The 17,009-nt window shown below is 47.6% G+C and overlaps 1 protein-coding gene across 4 annotated transcripts in view; it reads left to right on the forward strand.

Moving 5' to 3' along the window:
* Positions 1-5,346: 5,346 nt before the first annotated feature.
* The window catches only part of Mecom (MDS1 and EVI1 complex locus), a 560,423-nt gene continuing 548,760 nt past the window's right edge, over positions 5,347-17,009 (forward strand). For all 4 annotated transcript variants that reach the window (XM_036191287.1, XM_036191290.1, XM_036191291.1 and 1 more), the window contains exon 1: positions 5,347-5,582. In XM_036191287.1, the coding sequence (XP_036047180.1) occupies positions 5,546-5,582 (37 nt within the window). In that variant the 5' untranslated portion in view covers positions 5,347-5,545. The remainder of the gene's footprint in view (positions 5,583-17,009) is intronic.

Genomic DNA, 17,009 nt, shown 5'->3' on the forward strand with positions numbered 1-17,009 from the left:
CTTCCAGCCTCGAGGGCCAGAAGTCAGCCGCTGGCTTGCTCTGAGACAGAACCGGTTATCATTCCGGAGCTAGTTGGGGAGCCTGGGAGGTTCGGGTTGATGCACTGCAATTTAAAACCAGCACCGCGCGTTCCTATAAACCAGCACCCTTTTCCCGGGCTTCTGGAATTGGGGCAGGTGGATGTTTGAGGACTAGTGAGATGGGGCAGGATCCGTTGCTAAGAAACCTGGGATCAAAACCGCAATTTACAAAAGGGAGACTTTTACAAGGTGGAGGAGGTGGCAGGACAGCCAAGGCCGGCCACTGATCACCGCCTTGTGTGCTGGCCCCTGGCCCGCCCGCAGCTAGGCGCGATCCGGTTGCGGTCGCAGCGCAGAGCGAGGATTTCGCAGGAAGAGGAGATTGTGGGGCGCGGGGTCAGCATGCAGCCGGGAGGGGTGACCCCGCATCCCCACGCCGCTGGCCAGATACATGCGACACAGCGCGAAGCGCAGGTTGCCTGCCAGCAGCTTGGTGTTCAAGGCCAAGCGGGGCGGGCGATTGAGAGTTAACACCTTTGCATAACCGGCTGAGGCCGGGGATGCTAGCCCGGGCCTCTGCCGACACGACGTCTGCGAGCATTTCTCCGAGGATGTCAAACAGAAACAGGGGTCTGAACATTTCCGAAAGCCTACGTGTTCTGTCTCGAGGCCCATCGGGTTTGTTCAAACTTTCGTGTGTGTGTGTGTGTGTGTGTGTGTGTGTGTGTGTGTGTGTGTGTACGTGCGCGTGTCTCCACCCTCTCCTGCTCCCCTCCACTCCCACCCCGCCTTTGCGGGCCGAAGTCGTCCTATATAGCGATGATAAATATCCCTGTTGATCACTTGATTGATTACCTCCCTGAAAGGTCACGCGGGCTCGCAGTAATTTCCTTTTGCCTAAGGCTCCCTTTTCACTTTTACTCCAGCACGACAGCTCCGAGTGCACGGGATCTTTATTTTTGATTTTAACCCCTAAATGCAACCCCTCCCCAAAACAATGCAGACAAGAAAAATCGAATAAAATCAACTCGAGACCTTTCTGTACTCTCAGCCTCCCCCCCCCCCGTCTTTACCCCTTTCTTCTTTCTGCCCCCCCCTTCCTACCCGGGCCCCTCTCCCCAACGCCAATGTATTCTGGACACTGTTTAATAGACGAGTGTCTTGCAAGTAAACTCAGGCGTCCCTTGGGTCTGCATTTCATGTCTGTGACGCTCTCCCTTTCTCTCCTGTGGACTGAAAATTCGGATTTAAACCACTAGACAAGCTATTAATTTAGCTAGGCTACCCAGGGTCCTGAACCCAATTAATTTCTAATAATTATAGCCCAAGGGGGCTAGATAGATCTCCCTGCCTCTTTCTTTTATTGCCACACCACGCCACCGAGGTCAGCGTATAATAATAAAGTGTATATTTTGAAAGCGATCCTCAGAACAAGTGAGTTATTGCAATGAATGAAAATTGTTTCCATTTTGGCTAATTGAGCCCCTGGCCTAAAGCTGGACTCTGAGACTAAATAAAGAGAACTGTTTCATTTCAACATGAAGAAACTCCTGCCTACCTCTGGTCACCCAGAGAGAGTTTAATTTCTTAACAGCCAACCTGAAACCCAGCGTTGGGTAAACAGTATTAATAATTACATTACAATGATTAAATTAATCTTGCTGGTAGCTAGGCGAATATAGGTTGTGATTCAATAGCACTAAAGTTCACTGCACAAAGACAATAGGCCAAGAAATACCTCCATAAAGAATTCAAACTTTCTTCCAAAGGTACTGGGGCTGGCTCAATTATAGTGCCAGGAAAGGAAAGGAAAATTTCCGGTTGCATGTACTGTATTGAAAATCGGTTCCTCGCCGTTTCTAGCATGAATTAAAAAAACAGTTGAAAAAGTGGTATACTGGTCTGTCTCTTGCTTCAGTAACCTATCTGCCTTTCAACTCCCACCTCCGTCTCCCAATTTCGTTCAAAGAAACAAACAAAAAACCAACACTCACACACCACACACACACACACACACACACACACACACACACACACACGCAAAAACAGATAGTAAGCTCATGGATTTTTCCAAGGAGTCACTGCTTCCAGGACGCCAGCTTCCGAGGAAGAAAAGACAAGAAAAAATTAGGTCCCGTGCTGTCCCCCAGGAAACGAATTTGAGTAGAGAGGAAAGGCGGGTGCGTTTGCAGGGGCAGAGAAAGCCGCTCCAGCGTCACCAATTTGTCGGGGGGCGTCCCCACCGTCTCCACACCCCCTCCCCATTGAGCCAGGGACTGCTTAGATCTCAGGTCAGAAAGAGTTAGCTACTCCCGAGGCCGCAACAGAAAGTCACCTGCTGTGATCTCACGCCTGGGACCGAGACAGGTGGAACTGACGGAGCTTGGGAGTGGGAACCACTGGGGCAGCCTCAGGGACCACCGAGTAGCAGGCAGCAGGCTGTGGTGCGCAGCCGTCTGAGGGGCATTTGCTCCATCAGGTTGGACACATTTGATCTAGCAACTTAGCTCTTTTATTACTGCACACTTAGGGCAGGAAACAAGAGACTCAAAAGAAAAGAAAGGGAGAGAAAAGGAAAAGAAACCAGCTTTGAAGTTGGAAAAACTTAAAAATGATATTGCGAATACTTTGATTATTTGTCTATTCATTTAGTTTTCTTTAATTTTAAATTTTGTTTTGTTTCGAAGAACGGCGCCATGTCTGTCTTCTCACACACAGTGACTTGGCTTGGGGACACAAAAGACTGTGTTTGCTACTTCAGTTAGAAGAAGTCAGATTCAACCACTTCTGCGAAACTTTGGAAAGACCTTTGAGAAGGACTGAAAGATGGGAACAAGGGTTTAAACACCAGAGGGGTGGGTACCCCCAGCCATCCATCACTGCCCGATTTCTCTACCTTCTGCAAAAGTTTAAAAGGCTGCTGTTTTCACATCCGGGGATTTAGATGCTCTTGATTCAGCCCTGTCTTTCAGCCTCTATCTGAAACTATCCTACCCTATAGTCAACCCCATGATTTATGCTTTCTTAACGCAAAAAAAAAGTCCAGTGTCCAAGTGGGCCTTGTTTATAACCTCAGAGTATGGCAACACGGTCCCTTCCTGTTTTAGAAAATTCTACCGGATCTAACCCAGGTACTGACAGACTCCCCAGGTCTAGGTGAAGGGAGCCTGTGAGAAGGTGAGCAGGGTGACTATTTCCCACATCAGTTTTTTATTTTAAATCTCCACAGGGTGTCCCCAGAAATGAAATATCCTGGCCAGAACTTGCTCATGTCCAGGATACTGTGCTGTGTGTGCCTAGGTTCCAGGCCCTGGAGAATTCCATCTCCTTTCCGGGAGCTCAAAGACCTCTAGGTTCTGACTGCTGTGATCCTCTTGGGCTGTCTTATAGTCTAACCAACGCTCCCCGAGCCCAAGTCTCTTCTAGACAAGAAGCTGCTGTATGAACCCCTTGCTTGCCAATCTAGTATGTTTCCCTACAGAATTTGACCTCTCCAGAGCTTCTCAAGCCCCATACCTCTTTCCCCCCAAGAACATTTACTGGTCAGAAGAGGGACACACCTAAACAGAGAGGAGCTAGTAGATTTGGGCGATTTTCAGAGTTGTGGTCCTGTGTTGACTCACATGCAGCCTTTGCACGTCCTAAAAGTACAAGCATGCACACCTGCATGCACTAGGCAGCAGCAGCTCTAGGGGTCTTGTAAAATCCCAGATGCCTCTTGGGGGGAGGGAAGCCGGCAGAATTCCCTGGTGTTCATGTGTGTGGGCACCGGAACTTTCTCCTTTGGGAGCTGTATCACTCATGTTCTCTGCCATTTCCTCCTTTACCTCCTCTTTCTCTTCCTCATATTACAAGGTTACACATCTGTCTCCCTTGGGAGCTGTAGCTTGGCTCTCCAGGGACCTGTATTTTACAGCTGAGTGCCCCTGGAATTACACAGCTCTGGAGAAGGAGAGGTGGTAGGTATCTTTCATTGGGATAGGTCCTGTAAGCTTGGTTCTGGTCCACCAATGCCAGTCGACATTGAACCGAGATATGAACCCTCTCACAACTCCAGTCCTAGCTCAGACGAAATGAATACCAACAGGTGCAACTGAGTGTTCTCAACAGCCCCTCTTTCCCCCTTTCTCTACCAGAACTGGCGCCCAGGACCGGCTTTCCTTCCCGTTTGTTCTGACTCGAGTGTGAGGATGTGTTGTATGTAGCAGCACTGACGGGGAAGACTGCTATTTTCTTTTATAGTGTCTGGCAGGATTTGTAGCAGATATTAATGGAGACATAAATAGCACGTGGAAGGTATTGAACACAACTGTTTAATGCAAGAAGGTTGTGCCAAGAGAAAAATCCATACTGAGTTGGGAGTAATTCATACCTTGAACACACCTAAACCCTTGCGTCCTCATTTCTGCCTGCACACTTCATTAGTAAATTCTGTAATTAAAGCACATTTCAACAATGTACTTTTTGTATTTTCTAGGTATGCGTGTGGAATTTCCCCTCTTCCTCCTTCTGGTGACCCCAGAGGTTGTAGGTTTCAGAGAGTGAGTGGAAATGGCAGGCGGGCTGCGCTGCAGGAGGAGGCCGGAAGGTGACGGCCGACCTTCGGCGAGGCAGGAGGTCTTGGATGTCAAACGTCCGAGCCCGCCGGGACCTGGGAATCAAGGGCGATTGTTGCTACTTGATGGGAACAGACTGCTGAAATGTTCCAAGGATAGCAGCTACCGTTGGTTCGACAACTAAAATCGAGAAACGGTTATTCATCCGAAGCGGAAGCCCCGGGAGCTTCAGTAAGAGAGCCACAGCAACAGCAGCTCTCTCAAGTTCAAGATGCTTCTCGCCTTCTCCAGGATAATGCGTTCACGGTCCAGCCCTCAACCTAGTTCTTTTGTAGAGGGAAAGATTTATCCTGAAGTGTTTTCCTCCTGCGCTCTTGTTTCCCTTATAGACAACGTAATTTATGGCGGAGAAAACATTAATAATAATAATTATAATGCAGGCTTAATGTTAACTCCCACACAGACATAGTCTTCTGCCCCACGAATCAATTCTCTGCTCAAGACTTTTCATTTCTTTTCTTTTTTCCTTTGGGCGAGGTGTCTGCTCCCCTCCAGCGCCCCGCGCTCGCTCCCCGCCCCCTGCCGCCCTCCCCATAGCTCCCTTTCTCCGCCTCCTCGGCGATTGCCATCTGACAAGATCTCCAAATCAAAGTGATAAATCGCTCCAAACTTTTTTTGGCGGCGCTGAGATGTTGGAGGGGCGTCTAGCGCGCATGTGCGAAGGTGTCCAAACTGACAATGCTAGAGATAGCGAGTGTGGATTGAGAGGAAGAGAGAGAGGGAGGGAGAGTGAAAGAGCGAGTGTGGAAGTGTGTGTGTGTGCGTGAGACACACACACAGACGAGACAGAGAGAGAGAGAGAGAGAGAGAGAGAGAGAGAGAGAGAGAGAGACCAAAAGAAGGAAAAGATCCAAGAAAAAAAAAAAAAAACCCAACCACCCAGCAGCGGCTGCAGGACTGGGCACAGCATGAGATCCAAAGGCAGGGCAAGGAAACTGGCCACAAGTAGGTGCAATATCCCTTTTCTATTGGCTTTCCCCCCTCCTCTGCCATCTTGCATATCTGTCTCTAGCGCTCGGGGAGAGAGCGCGGGCTGCTTTGGCGTGGGGCCCCGGGGTGGAAGGCAAGCCCCGCGCAGCTTGCAGCCGGAGCAACCTGCCGATTCCAGCCTCAGCGCCCTGGCTCCTGCTCTGGGCGCAGAGGAGCGGCGGTAGCCCAAAGCCCCGCACCAGGACCAGCTGTGGCAACTCCGGCGTGGGGGTGGGGGCAGCCAAAAGCTGGTGGGAGGGAGGAGAGAGCGCGAGAGTGAGCGCGAAGGGGTGGGGGGGAGAGGAGAGTGTGTCCCCCTCCCCTCCCTTCCCCCCAGGCGGGGGAGAGTCGCCTCTGGCCAACCAGCTAGTCCCCGGAGCGGGAGGAGGGGGGAGCGGGGGTTGGGGGGGGCGGGCAGGGGAAGGGCGCCTTTCCGAGGCTCGGTTTGTTTCTGGGCTTTGGAATGGGTGGCGGGCTCCGAGGGAGCCGCGGTGGCGGCGGCAGCGGCGGCGGCTGGCGGCCGCGACGGAGTTGGGAAAAGTTGCGAGGCAACTGCCTGCAAGTTGCGCGGGCGATCCGGGCTGCGCCGAGCCGCGGCTGCGATAGTGGGCGCTGTACGCTTGGTCCTTGTGCGCAGCGGCGTGTGCGGCGCGGCGGGAGCCCTGGGGGAAGGGGAGGCAGAGGGGGGGCTGTGGTGCTGGGGCTGGGTGGGTGAGGGGCGGTGAGCACTGGCCTCGCCGAGCACCCGGTTCCGCAGAGCCTCTCGGCAGGTGGGGAGAGAGGAGGCCGATCCAGCGTGCTCAGGAGCCGGCGTGGAGGGCGCGCGGCCAGCCGCGAAGGCGGCGCAGACAAGGCCGTGAGGGCGCGCTCCGACCCGAGAACCCCGGGCTGGCAGGGCGCCGAGTGACCCCCAGGGGGCGGGCTGTCGGAACTTGGGGCCGCCAAGAGGGCGCAGCTCAGCCTGCGGCTCTCTTTCTGGGTGCAGCCGTGGTCCCGGGTCACTCATCCTCCCCGGCGCCCTCTGCCTGCCCGGAAAGGAGCAGCCTCGGTCACACCGGACTAGGGCAGTCGGGTTTGGGGCCAGGGGCGACGGGACTCCCATCCCCCACTCTTTCAGCGGAGGGCTTAGGTGACACGCCGGGACAGGGTAGGATGGGAAGCGTCGTTTAGCCCGGATTATTAGGCGACTGGGCTGGGTTTGTTCACACGCTTCTGCCCTGCGTCGACGGGGACCCGGCGGGCAGCCGGCAGCGTTCTCCCTCGGTGTCAGAACTGCTTCGGGAAGGGACCCGCCAGGCCGCCTTTGGCTCTCACACTTGGACTTGCGGAATCCCGAATTCTCTAATTGTTTTGTTTCGGACCAGAGAGACAGAGATTGGTATGTGGGTAGTATGTTTTCCCCAGCGAAGCTCCTAAGCGCCCCCACCCCCATTCCCTTGCACATTGTAACTGAGGGCTGGAGGCGCTCTGGGCTGCACACCGAGCGCGCATTGGCTTCGCGGAGCCGGCCACAGTCGCAGCCCCACTTAGCACATTGCGTCCCAGGCGTGGAGACTCCAGCGAGTTGCCGACGCTGTCCTCCCAGGCGCCTTTCCAGAGCTTCAGCAGTTCGGAACTGGTGCGGTGCACTCACACACTCCCTAGCGGCATCTTTTCCCTCGGAACTCAGGTCGTGGCGATCAATCCAAACATAGGGCCTGCCTCAACAGTCAGCCTGCTTCGTTCTCCGCTACTACCGCTCAATTCACTTCGTTGCAACAGTGTAAAGTGCACCAGCGGAACTGTTTTTTCTGTTGGCTCTTCATTGAGCCCGATGTCTTTTTTATTTTCATCCGAGAGGGAATAAATGCACACATGCTTGATGGCTTTGAGGCTTCAAAGATTAGGTGTGTGTGTGTGTGTGTGTGTGTGTGTGTGTGTGTGTGTGTGTGCGCGCGCGCTTGCGCTTCAGAGGAGGCAGGGAGATCGTTTCAACTGAGCAGCAAGTTGTGAAATAAAAGCCTAAGGCTTTACACCGTGCCTGGTTACCCGGCATCCGACGAAGGAAAGCAGAACGTAAAACCCTCCGCATTCTCTTAAGCTCCCCCACCCCCAGTTATTTTAATTACTAAGCAAGCGGTACACCGCACAGCACACTCAATGTCCGGAGGCTGAGCCCCGTTTCTGATCTGATGGGACTTGTCACTCACCGCATGTGAGACACATTGATTTTGTCTTGTGTGGATGAGGACGCCCATGTGCTTCCTAGAGAGCAGGACCCCAGCCTTAGGAACTTCTCCTGCTGAGCCCCGGGTTCCCACTAACAGGGCTTTACTGCCCCAGCTGCCTCCCTGAAACATCGGCGCTGCTTGTGCGTTTCCCAGCTACGGTCTGGGCAATAAAGGAAATCATATCAAAACTACAGATTTTTCTATTTTAAAGCACTATTTCCTTTTGCCGAACTGCGCGTGGCAGGGGTGGCTGGTGACCCCTGTGGTGCAACCATACAACGGAAACTTAACTGCTTTCTTCTTTTCCCTTTTCTTTTCGTTTCTTTCATTTCCTTCCTTTTCCTTTCCTTTCTCTTTCCTTCCTGAGTTTGGAAGAGGTAATACAACCAGAATATCTGAAACAAAACAAAACAAAACCAATTTACTGTAATCGTGGCAAATATAAGCTTTACAAAGAAAACAGAACACGCAGAAACAGCTCTTTCTCCAATAGCTAGTTATTCTTCTTGTCTTTTGTGTATGACTTTGGTGGGTGTCAGTTTAGCTCAGTCTTGGCTAAAGCACAGGAGCCCATGGTCAGAGACCACATACCTTGGAAATACTCCCTGGTGTTACAGGGACAGATTGAATGCACAGTCTTGAGTCTAACTTATAGAACTTAGTTTTACACAATACTTGAAACTGATAATTTCGTTGTAAACCATATGAAAAAACATAAAAGCTTAATGTAAAAAATAAAAAAGGGAAAAGCAAGAAAATTGAAATACATACTGTCTAAAACCTTTGACTTACATTTGCATCTTCAAGAAAAGAAAACTAAATAAGCCAAGCCCACTCTGGCAGCCAGCAGACTCCTCAGCCGTTTTATTTGGGGTGTGTGGAGCAGCTAGCGAAGTACCTGGGCCTTGCCAGAAATTCCAATGGCCACTCTCCTCGGGGTTGGGAAGGAAGTGAGGTAGGGTCTGCTGCGTCGTCTAGAGCCTAAAATACTAAAGGGAAACCCACTCCACTTTTCCAAAGTACCAGCCTGCAGGGTTTCAAACAAAGCAAGGAACAAATTGCATCCAGCAACCCCCCTAGTTGCAGACGCAGAAGGCGAAGAGATTATCAATGCCCTTGCTGTGGCGGGAGGCACTTGTTACTTCTGTACTTGATCTTTGTTTGAAAACAGGTTCCTAAGTAGGAAAGGTTCATGGCAGTTCTGCCTCCCACGTTTAAACTCGTCCTCGCAGGCCAGCACCCAGGCTTCTAAAGACAGTGCGCAGCCCGGTTCAGGCTGGACCCCTTACTGCCTTAAGTTACACCTGGACGCAGCTTTGCGTTCAAGTACATGTTCATTTGTTTATTTCAGGCTGCTTCGGAGAAGGAAAAAGGTCTCCGGTGGAGGCCGAGGCCCCTTCTAGAAAGGCGTTTCAATTGCCATTATTTGATCATTACCCTGGCTTAGGGCTTTTTTACATTTCATTTGGCACTTCCAGGCACCATTTCGCTGCGTTTCGCACCCCCTCTGGATCTGTGTTTAGGGGAAGGTTAATTATGCCTTTCCTTATCTCCTCATCCCCAACACTGTGGGAGAGGACGTTCATTAGCTGCAGCTTTATGTGCCCGGACTGAGAGTTTCAGGTTTTGGCGACTGTGTGCCCCTGTCCCCCGTCTAAGTCTGGGTGAGCTTGTGAGTTTTGAGGATAGCCGCATCTCACTCTTTCTTAGTCAAGGTCTCTCCCTACGAGGAGGCCTACCCTCCTGTACAGACACACTCATCGCGCAGGGCATTGTGGAGTAGAAATGAACAAGTCTCCCACCGCACTTCCTTTGAAGTTGAAGGTGGGTCTTGTAAGCAGTTTCTTTTTAAACATCTGAGTTTTTTAGAGTTTATTTTGTTTTGCTTTTGGAATTTGGGGGAGGGGGTAGCTGAGGCTACAGCATGGACCAGAGCAGGAAGGCCACTGCTGATGACTCCTGGCTGAGCCTAACCCGGGCGAAGGAGCTAGAGGGCAAGATTAGTAGCTCCCTGTGCTCCTACCTTGGAGGCCTCTCTTCTGAGACCCCCCCCCCCCAGTGCCTCGGTGAAAGCCGGCAGGCCAAAAGGTGGAAGGATTTGATTTGTCTGGTCACAGGCTCTTCTCCGGTTCTCAAAGTACCGGGAGCTAGACGGAGCCCAATTCTTTATAGTCGCTGACAGCCCACTCCTCTTCATTTCCAGGGTGCAGAGAAAACTGGCCCTCCTGGGGCGTCCAGGCAGGGCATGAGAAAGTCCCAGGGATGAAGGAGGCAGAGCTACCTCAGAGCATGCTGCACCCGGTCCTTTCCAGTCCCTCTGCCTCCCCAGACGTCTTATTCGAGCTCAAGGCTTTGATTAAATTGTGCTCTCTCACTTCACCCCCAGGGTGCTTAGCATCGGGGCACCACCTGCCTTGAGCATCTTTGGGGTGACAGTGTAGACACATGAAGCCTGTGTACGAAAACTCTCATAGTCCTGTCCAGGTTCTGGAACTTTCTTGGGCACACCCTCGTTTATTCAACTCCCTCTGCAGGGGCATTCCCTAAGGCGTTCTGGGCTGATGGCATGGGCCAGGAGGAGACAGAGGCACTACAAGGATGCCAAGCACTATTTTCTGGAGTGATACTTAACCCTTTCTGGACCGGAAGCTGATGTCCAGGCGTTTCTGTAGCAGCCTGTGGGTCTGCTTTTCCTTCTGATGTGACTCAGTAGTCTTGTCACCATTTCCCCACCCCACTAGCCAGAATCATTTTTCCAAAATTAGATTCCTTCCCCTCCCCACTCTCGGGCCTCCTGAGGAGTTTAATTTTCAAGGAACTTGTCCAGAGGACAGCACTGAGGGGAAAGAGCAGAGAGGGGCAAAATGCTTCTTCCAGACTCTAGTTTGCACACATTGGTAACCCCACCCTTAGCATACACAGAGGAAATAATTCTTATTCACTGATTTTGCTTACTTACCATGCAAGAAACTTCAGAGGAGTTTCAGCACAGGGAGAACCGTTTACAAAACTGTGGAAGTGTGACACACTGCCCTTGCTCAGCACTAGAGTTAAGCACACTCACCCTCTCTTCATTGGAAGTACCCTGGTTGGGGCAGATTATTTGAGTGTGGCTCAGATACTGATGTGTGTATAGCTAATGGCTTCTACCTTTTTAGTTCAAGTGGGAGGAGAGAGAGGCCTGGATTCCTAGTCCAATGGGTCCCTCTGGAGACCAGGTCCTGGCTCCTGGCCAGTTCTGTACAATGTCAACATTGAATATTTGAATTCCCAGACTCCATTTAACAAGTTTCTAAATAAATAAACCCATTGTGTGTCTGTGTTTAAAATTATTTCACCCCTTTCATAAAAGCTTATTATATTGGTCTTGCAAGTTGATTTTCAAAAAATAAAATAAAATAAATAAACAAACAGAGCTTACGGCATTTTGAACAGCTAGAACTCCACAACATGTATGTATTGTGAAGTCATTCTCATACTTGGGCGTGGGTAGAGGCTCATTAGAGGTTGAGGTATTCTGTGTGATGTGATAGCAAATCAGAATAAAATAAAACAAAAATAAAAGAATTAAAGAAAAAGTTCAGAAAGATAGCAACTTACAATTAAATAAATAAAATAGAATACAATAAGTTCAGAAAGTCAGTGAAACAGTAATACTATCTAAAGGGAGTGTGCAGTTATGTGAATTCAGTGCCTTGAGTTATTTGATATTTTGGACCACTGAGTTCTTCAGGTTTTTCCTGATTTTATGGCTATGTATAGACCCTCCAACCCTCAGACCTTTCAAAGGCTAGTGTAGGATCTATTATGGAATTTTGTTTCTAGGTATTTTCCTTGTCTGTGTGTAAGCTGGACACACCAGATACATGTACACTGTTCCAGTGTTTCAGTTTGGGCAAAAGAACAATGTGGACCTTACAGTTTCACTCATTTCTCAGCATTTTTGGACAACTAGTGTTTTGTGCAGATGGGAGTACCATGCCATGTTGTTCTAAGAAGTACTCCCCCACCTTTTTTTTTCTTTTTAAGAAAATCAAGTTCCAGGTCTTTTGCAAGTGTGGACTCCATCTGGAGTTGTTAGGAAAGAAAGTGGAATTTGCTTGAATTTATTTGTGTAAAGTCCATTATTAAAAAGAATGGGATTTGAAAGGGCACATAGCAAACCCCATAACATTTTGCTGGTAACGTGGAGACCTCAAAGCCAAGGGGGAAATACCACCAACGCATGCTAACCCTGAAATAGATTACAATGACCTCAGTCATTTACATTTTCAGAAATAATAGCCATGATTAAAACGGGGGAGTTTGGCCTGGAACTGAGCTCTTCTGCATTATTATAAAATTTCTTTTGTCATTAAAGAACTGTTTCATTATAGAGGGAAAAGCAACTGGACTTTTAATCAAATTCCTGACTCTTCAAAAGTGCTCATTCTGGAATTATTTTAATTTTGATTTTAGGTATTCTTATTCAACAACAAACATGTTTTTGGTTTGTTTGTTCAGTCCAATCACTGAGTACTAATTTTATTATAATTTTAAAGGATAAATTATGTAGAAAATGGATTTTTATTAATTCTTTTATTAAGTAGCTGCTCAAGAATCAATGACTGTGTCACAGGGAGACACGAGGAGGATTTTAGCCTTGTTAAGAATCTGCCTGAGGATTTAATTTTGGACATCGGTGTTGTTCAAGCAATGGTATTTATGAAAGTCCTTCAGTACAGCTCTTGGTATGGTTTGGTGATATTTTATACAACAAATATTAATGAAGTCCTGCTGTGTGGTAGGCCCCATGTTCAGCAATGCATGGTTTCAGCTTGCATGAGCATTTAAATGTGCACAGCAGTGTTTGAATTGAGTGTGATCCCTGATTCAATAGCCAGGTCAGCTTCAAGCTATTGCATGCCTCTTGAAGTGAGTGCAATAATACTACCCTCCCTGGGCATCTGACTTATGAAGTGGGAATAATCATACCACTCTCTCTGGGCTCTTATTTGTGAAGTGGGGGTAATAATACCATCACCCCTGGGCTCTGGTGAAGAAGAAACAAGTGTTCATCAGGTGGATGCTTGCCAAGCACCTAAGCCTCAGTCAATCAATCAATCAGTCAATCAAGCAATCCATCTTGATTATTTCCTGTCTGATTTATTAATTAAAGTTTCTGAAGAGGAAATACACTCCCCTAATCTATGTTTTTCTCCAACCTCAGTTTTAAAAGTATTTATATGCCCATAGGAAGCATCTTGTTTGTCTTCTCAGTAAGTTATACTTCCTTGGTAAAAGGAGATTTCATATAAAATTTGGACACATTGTAACTGAAGCCAAACTAGGTAATAAATTTATTGTGAAAGTTTATTTGAGAAGTTTGTTTATTCTTCGTGTGTGTGTGTGTGTGTGTGTGTGTGTGTGTGTGTACATGTACACGCTTGCTTGTGTTTTGATAGGTGAAATACTTATCCCAGAATCTGATATTTTCTATCAGTGCTGTTAATCATTACTTGGTTAAATCACAACGAAAGACCAAACTGAAGCACCCCTTCCTCCCTAGTAGCCACAAGGCACCAATCTTTATTTCTTATTTAATCCAATTCTTTGATGTGTGGGCTAGGGTTTGGGGGATGTAAACCATTAGGAGACAGTGTGGTTCTCCACGGTGGGAGAAGAACTCATTTGACTGATGGTATTCAGAGGAAAAGTTGGTCCCTGCCTTTCTGGGAAGGTCTGGATGGTTCATCCTGCACATTTGCCACTGAAGAGTCTAACTGATTTTAAAGACCCAAACTTAAGGGAGATGGAGAAACTTTCTTTCTAAGATATTGACTGACTGTATTATCTGATGGGAATAACTTTCTTAGCTAGGAAAGTTACATATGTTCAGAGGGCATTTGAAAATAAACACTTTGGTCTTGTAATCATGTGTTGTATTGCTAGTACAGGTATAGGTGAATAAAAAGTTAAATTAGGCTCTGAGGATTGGAAAGGAGGAGCCTTGGTGCAATACTAATATAATGGATACCACTAACAAAATTGGACTGAACAGCTAATTTGTATCAGTGCGACCATCAATGGACTTTTCAATGAATACTTTCACATCAAATAACATGGTTGGGATACTGCTAAATATAAAGAGGTGTTTTTGAGTAGTAGTGAGCCATGTTTGCAAACAATCCAACGAGTTCTTAGATACTTGGCTCCCCATTTTCTACACAAAGCTAAGATCTAAATTCTTTTTTTTTTTTTTAACTTTTTAAAAATATTTTTATTTTATAATTTAATTTAATTTTACATATCAGCCATGGATTCCTCTGTCCTTCCTCCTCTCATCCCTCCACCCTCTCCCCAGCCCACCCCTCATTCCTATCTCCTCCAGGGCAAGGACTCCCCCTAAATTTTTTACACTCTGAGCCTGGGTGACTCTGAGCTTCGGTTATGGTTCAGATCCTGGCTCAGCTGCTCACTAGCTGGCTGAAATGAAGGCAGGTACCTTAATCATTCTGTGTTCCAACTTCCTTCCTTATGAACAGGGGCAGTTATATCACGTGAGCTTTGACCAACCAATGGATTTAGAACTCATTAAGTGGAATACAAGCACAACATAAGTTCAATGTATTTCATTAACTTTTTAGGCTTCTTTCTGTCCTCAGCTTAACATTGCTCATTCAGTCTGCTCTTCTCACCCCCTGACCAGCTACCCTTGCATCTCTCCCTTCCAATTCTTTGCTACAATTTTGCCACAGCCTGCCAATCAATCCATAGCGCACTTTTACTTTAACATTGAGCTCTCTCTGACCCTATCTGTATCCTCACTTCTTCATGCTCTCTCTGAAGCATGCCCAGAGGCATGCATTCTCTATGACGTTTCATTCCAATGTAGAGAATTCACATAGGATGATTTGGGAATTTTATGATAAATCTCTCATCTTTATCCTGCACATCCCCTTTTCTGGCTTCTTGCAGAGCCCTTTCTTGATCTATGCTTTCTTCGAGGCTTGCATAGGCAGTTATCGATACGATTAGTGATGGTGGCCTTGCATTATGCAAACCCCTTCAGTGTCTTTACCTGCACAGTTAGGTGATGTCAACACTGGGATTCTGGGGCAGCAGAAACTTCAGGTGCATACTAAACCCACAACTGGCCCGTTTTGACAGTGATAAACCACCTGGAAAGCGGGTACTATTCATAATTTCACCAACAGTACCCCTCATTTTGCCAGGGCAGGTACGCCCCCTGGCTCCTCACTAAAGTCACACTTGATCTTAAACTCTGTACTTCATCTGAAGCTGTAGCATGTTAGTAGAATCGAGGTAGAGACAGTGAAGCTGTTGGTGGACTCATGGAATTCTGAGATATTAGTCTCACAGAAGTCATCAGAAACCACATTTTTACATAAATCCTGACCTCAATTTAGACACTATTAATACACAGTATAGTAACAACTTTTGGTATATTTTCATGCTCATTTGTGACTAAGGATTCTTTCATACAGTTTAAAGCTTGACAGATGATGATGTACTTACTGAATCTTGTTTTACTAGAATTAGATGAACCCCCACTCTTTCTGCTTTGCCCCCCTCAGAGAAGTGCAAGTCTGACTTCTCTATGTGTCCTTGCTCTCACTCCCAGTTTCACAATTATCTCATTTCTATGGAGAAAACAGAATCATTCCTTGGACAGCTCTGCTCAAACTTGTGTGTGTGTATCTACCCACTCGGTGTACATGGCGGCCAGAGATCAATTTGAAGCTGTGTTTCTCAGTTGCTTCTGTGTGTTATTTTGAGACGAGGTCTCTTGCTGAACCAGCAGAACACCTTTTTGGCTAGACTGGCTAAGCAGTGCACCTGTGGGATATTCATGTCTCTGCCCCCAGTACTGGAGTTATAGACATAAGTACAGTCGTGTGTGGTTTTCAGTTGTGTGCTGGGGGTCCTAGCTCAGATCCTCATGCACAGCAAACACTTTGCCCACAAAGCTGTTTCCTAAGCCCAGGCTCTCCTTGAAATGAGGGCATAGACTATGAACCATGGCTTTCATGCCTTGCTGTGGAACACAGATCATCTTTGGTGGGAGGCATACAATTAAGTCATGATAAAATGTTAATAAAGCAAACAAAGGGAGGAAATGGCAGTCTCACTGTCTGCTAGGGTTGTGCTTTGTGACCTTCTTCTGGGTCTCAGACTTCTGAGGCAATCTGGTGAAAGTGTGGAACCTCTTTCTAGAAGGTACTTGAATACACAAACATTTTCATACCACTTTGAGAGGTCATGGACTTCCAAATTCCAGTCATGAGTATTAAGGAGGTTTACCTCTTAATTCGCCCCTGGTATATTATTATGTAAGACCATAAGTTCCTCAACAATCTTTTAAAATTACCTTAGAAATGTTATTTTTATCATACGATTTACCCTCAATATATAACTAAAAGACTGTGTCATGTAGAAAGTGCAATTTTTCTTAAATTGTTGCTATGTACCACCTGCTGATGTACACCACTCACCGCTCATCTCTCAGTGAAAATTCCTGTACTTTTCCTGTGCACACAATAGCTATTAGTGCATGTACACACACACACACACACACACACACACACACGCACGCACGCACGCACGCACTCACGCACGCACGCACGCATGTGTGTTTATGACTTTTTTCCTTTTTGAACTTAAATGTATATCTCAGAGCCTTTCTTTCACACATGCTGTTCTAACTCACTCCTCTCTACCGTCTGGACCTAACACACTGTGTTCGACCAGTCCTCCAATGACATTGAGGTAGTTTCCAGATTTCAGAAAAGAACAGACAGGAAGTTCCCCTTACTAGGGCTAGAGGGAACCTGAAAGCATTCTACAATGGAGGCAGGCTTGCAGTTGGGGTGAAGTGTGCTGGCTTCTGAGCAGCAAGCACAGCGGGCTTGCTGGAGGTCACAGAGGGCTGCCTCACCCTGTCATGGCAGATCTGATTTTCAAGCATGTTATTCTCCTCCTCCCCCCACCCCTACTGGAGGATAAAGGGTCTAACCCCAGAGCCAAGGTACATCTTTTGGTGATCTAGCTGAGATTTCAAGCTTAAGGAATTTCTTTGGATCTCATCTTTCTGCCCCATTTGCATTTCCTCCTGCTGTGTGGAACAGCCTGTAGTTGAATCAATACCCACAGTCCAGCAGGTTGTCAGGGTTTGATGGTTTTTATATTTTTT

Source organism: Onychomys torridus, chromosome 6 (genome assembly GCF_903995425.1).
Source record: "Onychomys torridus chromosome 6, mOncTor1.1, whole genome shotgun sequence".
Taxonomy (NCBI): Eukaryota; Metazoa; Chordata; class Mammalia; order Rodentia; family Cricetidae; genus Onychomys; species Onychomys torridus.